The sequence below is a fragment of the Ciona robusta genome, chromosome 3 (genome assembly GCF_009617815.1).
Source record: "Ciona robusta chromosome 3, ASM961781v2".
Taxonomy (NCBI): domain Eukaryota; kingdom Metazoa; phylum Chordata; class Ascidiacea; order Phlebobranchia; family Cionidae; genus Ciona; species Ciona robusta.
The window spans coordinates 2,146,155-2,159,208 of NC_143237.1; the positions used below are offsets into that span (position 1 = coordinate 2,146,155).

Sequence of the window (13,054 nt, forward strand, 5' to 3'; positions counted from 1 at the left end):
ATTAATTTGCGTCATTTTACTGCTGTCATGAAATGTTATTGTGTTTTAGTGTGAACAGATGATTAAAAAGTACGTTTATAGTTCAGAGAGTGCAAATACGAACAGTTGAAATAATGACAGCATCGGTGATACCCACAGCGCAAAGTTCCAGCACCTTTCCATTCTCGTGGTTGATGTTGAATAAAGCCGGCAAAGAGGGCGAGAACGGGAAATGTTTTCAGTTTGACCGTTCAGCTGCCGCAACAATTCTGTCTCGACTGCGAAGAACTTCAACCAAGAGTGATACAATCGGGAAACCTAAGTCTGTATCGAAACGAACTGACCAACCAACCGACCCTCTTACTAATTACGACGTAACTACCACAAATTCTTCGTCACGCTTGGAATTTGGTTTAGAAAACCAATCGACGAACTGCAATAAACCACAAGACGCACCCGAGGCGTACGCGCCGTTTAACGTTATTGGGGGAACCACCTTAGCACGAGTAAACACCGAGCGTAGTTCTGGCAACAACGAACATGTGGAAACAGATCCGCATGACCCTTGCGCCGGCCTTACGCAACTTATACGTAAAAACAAGAGGCGTAAACGACATACGTGTAATCGCTGTGGCGCAGCGCTTGTTGAAGCTACTCAAAACATACATAATGTATTTACTTATAGTCCCAAACAAGGGGACCTGAAAAAACGCACTCAAAGTTTAAATGAAGAAGTGAATCACACAGTTATATACCAGTGTAGTGGCTGTAGGAAACGCTACACACAATACAGTCAATTAAGGAGAGGGTGGCGTAAATCTCCCAGATCATCCGGTGGTGTTAGGAGATCCATGACTTGGCCACTCCCAATGCAACCTATTGTAGAAGAAGAATATTGGGAAGCTGAATGCTTTGATAATGAGTGCGTGATATGACCATGTGTCCCTATCTACATGCTAATAGTTTTTTAGATAAAATCATTATACCAATAATAATAGTACATTGTTTATGGGGGATCGTTTTGGCTTATTGTTATTGTTGAATCTTTGTTTTAAAGTAATCCCCAAAACTTTAAAACAAGAACACCCGCTGTAGTTAATTCAAAAATGGTATTGTGCATTTAATTAAATCTTCTACTTCACAGAAATGAATCAACACCTGAGCAAAGTGAAAATGCTTCTTCGCCAACTGCTTCGAGTTCAAACCCAAACTTACCCAGTGTTAACAAGAACCCAATGCGTAAGCAAATATCAAGGAAGGGATCTAGCCGTAGTGTTGCAGCTACTATGCCAGAACTGGTTAAGATACTAGGGGGAAACAATGTTATTGAAAAGGTAAGTTGTTTAACACTGGTTTACTTTGTCTGTTGATAAAAGCAAAGTAGTTATAAGTGCCATCATGGCATGGCCAAAGAATAAGAGGTTTAATGCTCGATGCTGCTACTATTATGGAACTGTATGTGTCATTGGTCAAGACACTCAATAGCAATTGCTTCAATCTAGTGGTCCGTTATGTGTTGTCCAAATTGTCAGCCATACATAAAAAAATTCCAAAATAGTATTCACCTTTACCCACAAAGTTGCATTTGAGTTATCCCGTAAGCATGTAGGTGTTTAAAATAGGGTACCGTGTCTTTGTTATAACCTCTGTTGCCCAGGTATCCAAAATAGCGGTATTTATTCCTATTTAATATTGAACTTCACTTAGATTCTCCTTGCAAATAATGGAATCGCGGCTGTAAAGTGCATGAGATCAATTCGAAGATGGGCGTATGAAATGTTTAGGAATGAGAAAACTATTCATTTTGTTGCCATGGTTACACCCGAAGATTTAAACGCGAATGCTGAATATATAAAGATGGCTGACAGCTATGTTCATGTTCCTGGTGGTGCAAACAATAATAATTATGCGAATGTGGAACTTATTCTTGACTTGGCTCGAAGAACAGCTGTCCAGGTTGGTCGTTATATCAATTATTTATATCTGTTTATTTTATGGTGGGTGAAATTGTGGGAATATAACACATATTTCAACGTAATAAGGAATAAGAACTTTTTAACAGTCTAGTATTTTAAGTCTTTATTACACACCAGTAAAATGGTCTTGATTTATTGATCTATGACTTTCTATGTTATTACAATATACATGAACTGTATAATTGTGTATTAACAACTTTGATGTTTAATACATAAATTAAAGTAGCCGCATAAATATATGGCACCTTATGTTATATGCTTCAATGTCACGAATAACGGTCAACCTTTTTACAAAAATATATACAAAGAGGCGAAGAGTGCTTGTAGGGTGTAGCTATTGTGAATGGTGTATGACTCACACATGAATGATACCACCCACGCTATTTGTTTGCCCTATAGTAACCTAACATTCTAGGTAGAATTCAACCTAGCATAACACTGTGTCACACACTCTGTGTCTGTGTGACAACACAATAATGAATACATACCTGTGTGAAAGGAAGTGACTTCGCAGCTTTGGTGGTTACATGCGAATACAAACCTGTAATTTGTAAAAAACCTTCGATATGATCTTGTTCAATTGTGGTGTGAGATTGAGGCTTAGCACTTGATTATACATTCTATTCTTATCCATGCCACAATGTATCTCTACCTAGCTATTATGCTCTTAACACCTGTGTTATTTCGTACTTATATCACTCATGAGTTTGTATAATTAACAGGCCGTATGGGCTGGTTGGGGACATGCCAGTGAAAATCCAAAGTTGCCGGAAATGTTAAGTAAAGCCAACATTGCATTTTTGGGACCGTCTGCTTCCGCTATGTGGGCACTCGGTAAGTTTTGCTTTATAGAAAAGTTTGCAGATTAATATCACATAAAATATAAAAATATCTAATAAATAAAAGCCACTGTTTTTTTCAAAATTACTTGAATAAAAAGTACACTTGTAATATATTTTAAAATTACTTTCTCGTCACAGTTTTCAAATTGTGTGTTATAGATATATTTAATATAATATATATATTATATATACAATTTGAATTTAATATGTAATATATATTTTTATATATGAATTATGTAGTATTTGTTAGAAAAGAATTAATTTAAACGTACATGATAAGCAATTAATGTATAGCCTATATGGTATTTAAAGCCAATGTATTCCATCTAGGTGACAAAATAGCATCTTCGATCGTGGCACAAACAGCTGGTGTTCCTACACTACCATGGAGTGGTTCAGGTTTAACTGTGGATTATACTTCGCAACCTAACCAAGCAAACAATGAACAAGAAGATACCACAGCTACATTTACACCTATTGTTGTCCCTGATGATATTTATATGCAAGGCTGTGTTCAAGGGGTGGAGAATGCTCTGCAGGTATGAACGTATGATGTAAATTGTGTACTTGGTGTTAATGTGTTAACTCCAGCCTGAATTCTAGCCCTCCGGGCCTCAATACATGCTTTACCACAAGACCTTACCCATATAGATTAAAATTTAATACATGATGTTACCAACAATCACATGCCTTAACTATGCATGGAAAATTTCGGATTTGCATTACCACGGGACCTTTCCTCACCCATATAGAATAGAAAGAAATGGAACACAATACAATACAAATGTCACATCTTACATGTGATAAATTTAGAAGTACACAGATTTCTAATTTCACATCTATTGTGTATGATACATGTCATCATAAGTTTGACCAACTCAATTTTATGCCCCACAGCTTTTTACTCTTGTACTATTCGATTACTATGGGTGTAATTTTACTTTATTTTAGCAATGTCACCCCAAATTTTATTAAAAATTAAAAAACATGAAGCCTATTATGATTTGAAGTAACGCCAATACCATTTTCAATGCATCTATAGGCATTAACATTTTATGTTATTACTTTCCTATGATTAACTTTTTGCATGCCATACTGAATGATGTAATATGAAGCATTAACATCACCCATACACCATAGGCAGCACAGAGGATTGGGTATCCTGTGATGATCAAAGCTTCAGAAGGTGGGGGTGGGAAGGGAATAAGGAAGGTCGCAAATGCTGAAGATTTCCCAGCTGCTCTTAGACAAGTTCAATCAGAAGTCCCTGGTTCTCCAATATTCGTTATGAAGCTTGCCACACAGTAATGGCAGCATAATTAGATTAATTAGTTGACATCAGCTGTGAAAATGACATTTTGATTTACGATATTGCCTGTTAGAAGGATTATGGATAATAAAAGTTAATTTACCCAAATGAAAATTAATAACTGTCTAGGTAATATCCTGTTTGGTAGACAGTAGCAACTAATCTTGTCTCTGCTCTGGCAATACTTTTTTGCCCATTGATTTAATTTAATGAAATATAATATTCCATATTATACACCGTCACCTAAAGATTGGTTACCCTATATAGCAGTTAATAATATGGCAAGTTGTTTACTACAGATCTCGCCATCTTGAAGTCCAAGTTCTTGCTGATCAATATGGGAATGCTATTTCATTGTTTGGAAGAGATTGCTCCATTCAAAGAAGACATCAGAAGATCATTGAAGAAGCTCCAACCACTGTTACTAGTGAAGAAGTGTGGACAAGAATGGAAAAGGTGCTAATCAACTGATCGTGAATAGATAATAATATGTATTTAAGTTTTAAATAGAACGTTTGGCAATATTTATTTGGATTTCCAGACATGTAATACACCTGGTAGCAACAGCATATATATATGTATAATTGTGTGTTGTTTTGGAAATATAATTATTTAACTTAGGAAATATATATTTGTATTTTCTGAATAATTATTTTCAAAAATTCTAGTAAAACTGACCTGATAATTATTTGTGCAATGTGTTTGCTATAAATTCCAACTTACAGTGCTTTATCTTTACAGGATGCAGTTGTTCTAGCTAAGATGGTGGGTTATGTAAGTGCAGGAACAGTGGAATATTTGTTCAGTGATGATGGAAGTTATCACTTCCTTGAACTTAACCCAAGACTTCAGGTTAGGATTCATTATTGTTTCTTGTGGATTTTTAGAACTGGTGTTTCAATTAAAGTATTTGTTTTGTATGTCTGACGCTATGATATCTGGTTCGTTGCTTCATGTGCTACCATGGGTTGTACCACATTGGGTGTCGGATAATGTGATAACTCTGGCCTAAACCTTAAGTCCTTTGACGTGCGTGCCACACTCTGACTGTAACACCTCACCCACATAGAATAAAGAGTAATAATTTTAAAATATACTAAACAAGCAATATATCTGCCAAATTCAAATTTAAAAATGAAAATTTATTCTCACTAGGTGGAGCACCCGTGCACAGAGATGGTTGCCGACGTGAACCTTCCTGCCGCCCAACTACAGGTTGCCATGGGGATACCTCTCCATCGTATGAGGGACATCCGTATATTATATGGGGAGGATCCATGGTCCACCAACCCTATTGACTTCACACAGTATGTTGAGTATTATTTATTGATAAAATGAGTATTTGTGGCATATATTGTATCTTGTATGGTTATGTATTGGTTAGTATTAATTGCACATGTGTGTTGTATAGTTTCGTATTAATTAGTGGTAATTGCTTTATTATATCACTTTCATATCGATCATTCTATTAAATGTCTTTTAAATGACCACTTGACAGTGGAGTCTACCCAATCTGCCATGGTTTCCTTCGATAGTAAATATATCAGGTTTTGTAAAGTAACATAACCTGCACCATTACAATTACTTACATACACAGTTAACATTATTCCCACCCAGGCCCCAACATAAACCTGAACCTCATGGTCACGTGATCGCTGCCAGGATCACTAGTGAGAATCCTGATGAAGGATTTAAACCCAGCTCCGGTGAGGTTTCATTAGTTATCTGATTGATGTAGGCATGCATAATTCGTAAACTACATTATATTCTATGTGGGTGAGGTCCTTGTCAAGAACCTAAGATTTAAGCCGGAGTTGGCCCATTACCCAAACACCCAGGGTGTTACCACATACACCATTGTTTATTTAACTTAATTTTCATTGCTTTTATTTTCTTTTCTATCAGTTTATAGCTCGATCATGGTTTATTCAACAGACTACATTATTATGTTCTATGTGGGTGAGGTGACTGAGGTCCTTGTCAAGAACCTAAGATTTATGCCGGAGTTGGCCCATTATCAAACACCTGGGGCGTTTATTGAACTTACTTTTCATTGCTATTATTTTCTTTTCTATTAGTTTATGGTTCGTTCATGGCCTGTTCAACACTTTTTAACTTGGTTTCACATCCACAGGTACCGTGCAGGAATTAAACTTTCGAAGCAATAAGAACGTGTGGGGTTACTTCAGTGTAGCTGCAGCAGGGGGTTTGCATGAATTTGCTGATTCACAATTTGGTCACTGCTTTGCATGGGGAGAGAACAGGGAATATGCAATTTCGTGAGTTTAACTTTCATTTATTTCATTGTTGAAGAAAACTGGCTTAATTTTAAAATCAAGTGTTCACTAGTAATTAATAGTTAGTACTGTGGGGTAATATTAATACGGTTAGCAAATAGCTTTCTATATTTTCTAATCGTGTGTTTAAAAATTAACAATGTTTTGAAGAATTGTGAGGATACAGTTATACAATGATGTGAATATTTTGTTGTTTTACCCAAACCACAGAAACATGGTTATGGCATTAAAAGAACTTTCTATTCGTGGGGACTTCCGCACCACAGTTGAATATCTTGGTAGATTGTTGGAAGACCCTTGTTTTCAACATAACCAGATTGATACAGCATGGTTGGATGCTTTGATTGCTGATAAAGTCAAGGTAAAAAATAAAGAAATCAATTTTTCTTAACCATTTAAGTATGTGATAGTATTTTTTATAGCAATCTAACAGGTAAAATCAAAAATAAGTTTGTACTTATTTGTTTACTTGTGCTAAACATGAACAACTAAGTAAACAGACTTGCACAACATGTTGTGTGTTTAAAAATGACCTGCTGTCAGAGTTCTACCCGATATTTTCCAAACAAACCTGATTTTTGCTGACCCATTACTTTTCTAACCTTTGGATTGATCATGCTGTTTACTTATCCTTTCAAGGCGACTCGAATGAATCTGCCAACGTTTAATGTTATCTGCCCACAAATACTAGGTTGAAGGTTGCCAGACTGGGAATTTGTAAATATTTACCAGACATATTAATGTTTCAATCAGCACATTGTATTGAATAAGTGCGTGGGTGAAGTGATTATGTAAACTAGACTTTATATCCAAACAAACAATATATTGACCACATCTTATTGTTACAGTCTGAACAACCATGCACGACTGTTGGTTTGGTATGTTGTGCTTTGCACATTGCTGATTCAAAATACAAAGCAAGATTTGACTTTTATGTCAACTCACTAGAAAGGTAAATTTAATTAATTTTGTAATATAAAGTGAAACATTTAATTAATGAATGAATTAATGTATTGTATGGTTGGGTAACTATGAAAGGGGCCACACACAACACAATGAAACATGGGTTGTTATGTAACATCAACTTGTGCCTACTAGAATTTTAGAAGATCAAACATATGACCTTGTATAAACTTGTATTTGTATATCAATATTAAACAAACGACACTCATCAACCTTTTAAATTTACCAACAAAATCACATTTGAACATTTCCATTTGTATAAAAAGTTTGATATTTTATGTTTGCCCTTTTAATAAGTAATATGGTAGTAAATTTCAAGGTTGCAAATAACAACATCTTAGTTGCTTCCTGCATTTGAAAACCTGGCTTGAGTTATACTTTTCTTTTCTTTTTCTTTTCTAAAATGTATATGTATTTATATTTTTTGTTTATTAAAAAAAATACTTTTTAATTACTTGGAAGCATGTTTAAATATTTTAATTTCACCATCTATGCAGAGGCCAAGTGCTCACATCTACAAGTCTACACACAAGTGAGACAGTGGAGTTGATAGCACAAGGTGTTAAATATGTACTCAAGGTCACCAAGACATCGGATAATAGTTATTACATACAATGTAATGATTGGAACATGGAAGTTGATGTATATAGGTGAGTCAGAATACACATACGTCACAAGTTTTAGTATTATTCAGTATGTCACATGGTTTTATATGGGAATAATAACCATTAAGTATATATATATGGTTTTATTTGAGAATAATCAATAATTAATTACATTATTACCTTACATAAGTACAATATGTTCCTGTATTGCTATTCTGTATGGGTGAGGTAAATGCCAGACCGTTGATTTAGGCCAAAGCTGGCCTATTTCCCAAACTCCCAAGCTACTTTTATATCTAAGTATGAATTAATAAATGTAACTTATTTATCCTCGCATGGCAAAGCAAGTAGGAAACAACAGTGCCCGCTTACGAGTTACCATGTCAGATGTGTGTAACTTATGTACCATTAAACAGAGAAACATTTTCTATACCTTTGTATTTAGTGCCTTACCAGATATATAAATATGAATGGTAATATTTAACTCATTCTATCTGCTGTTCATTAAGGAATTTAGTAATTAATATTCATTCTATTTCTTATCCAGTTTAAGTGATGGAGGATTGCTTCTGTCATTGGATGGTATAAGTCGCACTACGTACATGAAAGAAGAAGTTGACAGGTATTAATATATGTGCTGTGTGGTAACATTTAAACATGGTGTAGACTGCAGTGTGGGTATTGGCGGCAGTTAAACCGGTTTAACCTGCTGAAACCAAACACACTCCATCGTATGCACACATTAGTGTGACGGAAATAATACAGGATATTTGGTTGACAAATACCTCATTACGGTGACTGGTTTACAAATCATTATTGTTTGTGATAATACTTGAGCAAAACAACAAAGCAAATGTAATGTATTTTTGCATATGAAAAAATTGAAATAAAGCTTAGTAATGATACTAATACCCCATACGGCTTATTACCACTACCACAAGTGAACCAGCTTACCGGTGGGGCAGCCATAAAACACTCTAATCTATCTGGGGAGGTCCTACATAACATGACATGCCATAGGACTTGATTTAGGCCAGAGTTTACCAAACATTGTATATGCACATTCTATCCTATATGAGTGAGGTCCTACATGATACACCTATGTAACCTAAGATTTAGACCAGAGTTGGCCCATTACACAACACCAAGCCAAGCCTGTACACCCCTACCATATTTATAACTTCATATAATCTTACTTTAGGTACCGTGTAACAATCAACAACCAAACCTCGGTGTTTGAGAAAGAGAACGACCCTTCCATACTGCGAGGCCCATCAGCTGGCAAGTTGATCAACTTTATAGTTGAAGATGGGGCTCATGTGTTTGCTGGGCAAACTTATGCTGAGATAGAAGTTATGAAGATGGTTATGTCACTTACTGCACCTGAGAGTGGAAACATACATTATGTGAAGCGGGCAGGAGCTGTACTTGAACCTGGATCCATCATAGCAAGGTGATGTCTTGTCATTTATATTAGGATGAATGTATTTTAAAATTACTTGTAATAAGAAAAAAAATTAAATTAGAAATTATGTTTTTTAGCAAATCTTTTGATATTGGCTGCTGTTTCTGCAAATAATGTAAATATATTTATTTATAACTAATCCTCTGGCATAAAAATTAACAAATATTGTTAATTTGACCAATGTTTTATCTACCTTGCAGCTCAACAGGGTTTTAAAATAAATTTTAACATTTTCTGAAAAGGAATTCTTGTATATTTGTAAAGCTTAATTGATTAAAGAATGTAATACATTATTACATCATCATTGAATATAAATTTAAATACATTTCCACAGACTAACTCCTGATGATCCTTCATGCGTACGTCGAGCTGAATTATTCCAAGGTCAACTTCTCAACTTACAAGGTACTGAGGAACTTCCAAGTAAAGAGAAATCGCACAAGGTTAGTTACAAGAAATCGATGCCCAAATTTTCTATGAAATCTTTGTTTATTTTATAAACACTCATGTAGTTTGGTTCATTGAATTTTGAAGATTTTATTCCAACTTTATAAAAAGAGCCTTTACACTCAGTGGCACAGCCAGAAAAACATAAGAGGTGTTTTAGCAAAAATATGTTTTTTTAAACAAACTTCTTTTTCGCCTAAACTCCCATTTTTATGTTTCAAGTATTTTTGTGTGTTTTTTAAGGAGGCTTATGAAACCACCTGGCTGCACCACTGCTTATACTATTTCTACCCTATATTTGAACTATCCGCCCCAAATTATCTTTTATCATCACCAGATTTACGAGGTAGCACACAAAAGACTTTCCTGCATTATGAAAGGTCTTTGTCATCCGCATGAAATATTTATGGAAAAGATGCACGAAGCAGTCCGGATGTTGATGAGTGCACTTAAAGATCCATCTCTGCCATTATTGGAGCTACAGGTTTGTTTAACTTATTTATCCTTGCGTCGCAGCGAAACAGTGGTTAAAACACCATATATAGAACACTAATCATTTGCAACATAAAAGTGGGATCATTTGTAAAACAGTGATTATTTATCCTTATTTTCATCATATTCATAAAATCTTTTAATTTGTATCTAAAAATTAAAACATTATTCCAGGAGGTGATGACCAACATATCAGGTCGATTACCGGCCAAAGTTGAGAAAAGTATTCGTCGTGAGATGGCAAGTTATGCGTCCAATATCACCTCTATGATGTCACAATTCCCTGGTTCCCGTATTCGACGCACAGTTGACGCATTCGCTGCAACCCTCACAAATAAATCGGACCAAGATGTTTTCTTTGTGAACACCCAGCCCATATTACAAGTAGTAAACAAGTAAGTTAAAATAACTGGGGCCGTAACATATATATGATTGTAATTTGTAATGCATGTTGTATTTGTAAACAACAACTTTAGAAAAAAAAAAAATTTTTTTTTTATTATCAGAAATTATTTTTTACAAACTTTCCAGATATCGCAACGGAATTCGAGGTCACATGAAAAACGTTGTTCTCGGACTTGTACTTGATTATCACCGGGTGGAGCTAGAGTTCCAACATGGTTCGTTCGACAAAAGTGTGGTCGCAATACGAGACAAGAGGAAAGATAATGTCCGAGCTGTAGTGGAAGACATTTTATCGCATGCTAATGTGGGGAACAAAAACTCCCTCATCATTGAACTTATTGTAAGTTGAAGTTGTACCTTTAATTTGTATATTAAGATTTAATGGACCCTGTCTAGCATATATTGTTGTTTAGTAGGAAAATCGAAATATTTGAGTTGGGTTATAATGGTGGTGCAAAGAATATTTGTTCCAACCCAGAATGGTCCCTTGACCTTTCCTTATGGATTGTCTAAATTGTCAGCCATACTTTACAAACTAAAAAGGTCAAAAAAATCCAAAAATTATTACCTACAAAGTTAAATACAAGGGAACTCGTAAGCAGGCATGAAGTGTATGATGTTATAACAATTGTCAAAGCCCTACTATGCAAGGCCAACTACATTCTAATCATCCACACTTCATTTACCAGGGTTGTGTTTCTGGACGAGACCATTCACTACCACCAGATGTGGCGACTGTTCTGGAACAACTAGCATTGTTGAGCAAACAAGAGAATTCAAAAGTTGCGTTGAAAGCTCGCCAAGTGTTAATTGCAGCCCATCAACCCCCATATGAACTAAGACATAACCAGGTATGATGAACTAAACTAATACTTATGAAGGTTTACCGAGCTAAAAGGATGAATGTTGGTTCTCTTCAAACAACAGCACATCCCGAACTTCAGTAAACCGCATAACCAATTAACTATTGCTGACAGCTGTACCGACTAAACGATAAAAAGTTGTTAGATTACTAGGTGCACGCTACAAGGCTAGTTTGGCGGAATATGAATTCCTACTTTTCAGTGTTTTATATTTTATTAAACGTCATTATGGTAATCAATAGCACTTTGATTGTGCTTTATCAATCAGAATGTGTCTTTAGGACATGTGTTTTTTTGCACTTAATTATTAGACAAATTGAATTTCTATACACCTAATCAGCAGTTCTCAACCTTTTTAGGTTCATAGTACATTTGATCTACTGTATCTGTTTTTGCTGCACACCACATTTATTAAAGCTCCTATTTTTGCAATCCATTTAATACATGTCAAAAATTCTCATAATTTATTTCCACTCATGAAAGGTGGTGTGACACACCTAGCAGTTTGAGAGTCAATGGTCCAGTCAACTTGATGTTTCCCAATTTTTCAGCTTGAGTCAATATTTCTGTCATCCATTGGTTCTTATGGAACTGAGTTTTGTCCGGAGCATTTAAAGAAGTTGATTTTATCGGAAACCACAATATTTGATGTTTTACCCGATTTCTTCTACCATGCCAACCCTGTGGTTAGGATGGCTGCTTTTGAGGTGAGAATTCTATGTTTATCTATGTATGTGAAATACAAACTTTTACCTTTGGACATTTACAAAAACTTCTATGTGAGACTTCTATGTTTATCAATGTAAGGTACAATGCTTTGTAATATAGGTAAATAATAATAAAATAATAACTTTTATTTGTCGCTTAAACTATGCTTTCTGCCTGGCATCAGAAGCTTGTGTATTTAAATTAATGTTTTGTTTTGATACTTTGTTATCTACAAAGCAACTGTTCATTTTAGTAAACTTGTCTTGCCATTACAGGTGCTTTAAAAATGACAAATACACTATATCATAAATAGGGTAGGCCTATGTGGTATACTTATATCAGGCATTAGGTGTATATCAGATTTTCACTAGATTTGTTTATTATTTAGGAGTGTGCATAATGCAACCATACTATATTAACAGGTATATGTACGAAGATCATACATTGCATACGAGTTAAACAGTGTCCAACACCATGAGATTGGGGAGGGAAATTGTATTCTCGAGTTCCAGTTTATGCTACCAACCACACATCCTAATCGGTGAGTAACAAACGCTTAACACATAATTGTGGTGGCTTTTTTATAATATGCAGGTGTATTCAGTGTGTGCATAATTCTGCGGGTACATGTATAGTTTTGTAAGGAATGCTGCATACATGCATTTGTATTAATGATATTTGCTTGTATTAATAATACCTTTCG

At 35.1% G+C, this 13,054-nt stretch overlaps 1 protein-coding gene across 4 annotated transcripts in view; it reads left to right on the forward strand.

Moving 5' to 3' along the window:
- LOC149737614 (acetyl-CoA carboxylase-like) overlaps positions 1 to 13,054 on the forward strand; it is a 34,253-nt gene that overhangs the window by 8,516 nt on the left and 12,683 nt on the right. For 2 of the 4 annotated variants that reach the window (XM_089873811.1, XM_089873812.1), the window contains exons 2-24: positions 82 to 901; positions 1,124 to 1,313; positions 1,687 to 1,935; positions 2,678 to 2,789; positions 3,128 to 3,336; positions 3,938 to 4,101; positions 4,406 to 4,562; positions 4,848 to 4,958; positions 5,262 to 5,413; positions 5,724 to 5,812; positions 6,241 to 6,385; positions 6,614 to 6,764; positions 7,252 to 7,355; positions 7,864 to 8,016; positions 8,519 to 8,593; positions 9,173 to 9,424; positions 9,771 to 9,879; positions 10,221 to 10,367; positions 10,550 to 10,770; positions 10,907 to 11,120; positions 11,470 to 11,631; positions 12,195 to 12,350; positions 12,774 to 12,892. In XM_089873811.1, coding sequence (XP_089729937.1) covers positions 82 to 901; positions 1,124 to 1,313; positions 1,687 to 1,935; positions 2,678 to 2,789; positions 3,128 to 3,336; positions 3,938 to 4,101; positions 4,406 to 4,562; positions 4,848 to 4,958; positions 5,262 to 5,413; positions 5,724 to 5,812; positions 6,241 to 6,385; positions 6,614 to 6,764; positions 7,252 to 7,355; positions 7,864 to 8,016; positions 8,519 to 8,593; positions 9,173 to 9,424; positions 9,771 to 9,879; positions 10,221 to 10,367; positions 10,550 to 10,770; positions 10,907 to 11,120; positions 11,470 to 11,631; positions 12,195 to 12,350; positions 12,774 to 12,892 — 4,261 coding nt within the window. The remainder of the gene's footprint in view (positions 1 to 81; positions 902 to 1,123; positions 1,314 to 1,686; positions 1,936 to 2,677; positions 2,790 to 3,127; positions 3,337 to 3,937; positions 4,102 to 4,405; positions 4,563 to 4,847; positions 4,959 to 5,261; positions 5,414 to 5,723; positions 5,813 to 6,240; positions 6,386 to 6,613; positions 6,765 to 7,251; positions 7,356 to 7,863; positions 8,017 to 8,518; positions 8,594 to 9,172; positions 9,425 to 9,770; positions 9,880 to 10,220; positions 10,368 to 10,549; positions 10,771 to 10,906; positions 11,121 to 11,469; positions 11,632 to 12,194; positions 12,351 to 12,773; positions 12,893 to 13,054) is intronic. The other 2 variants (XM_089873813.1, XM_089873814.1) reach the window with 1 other exon arrangement.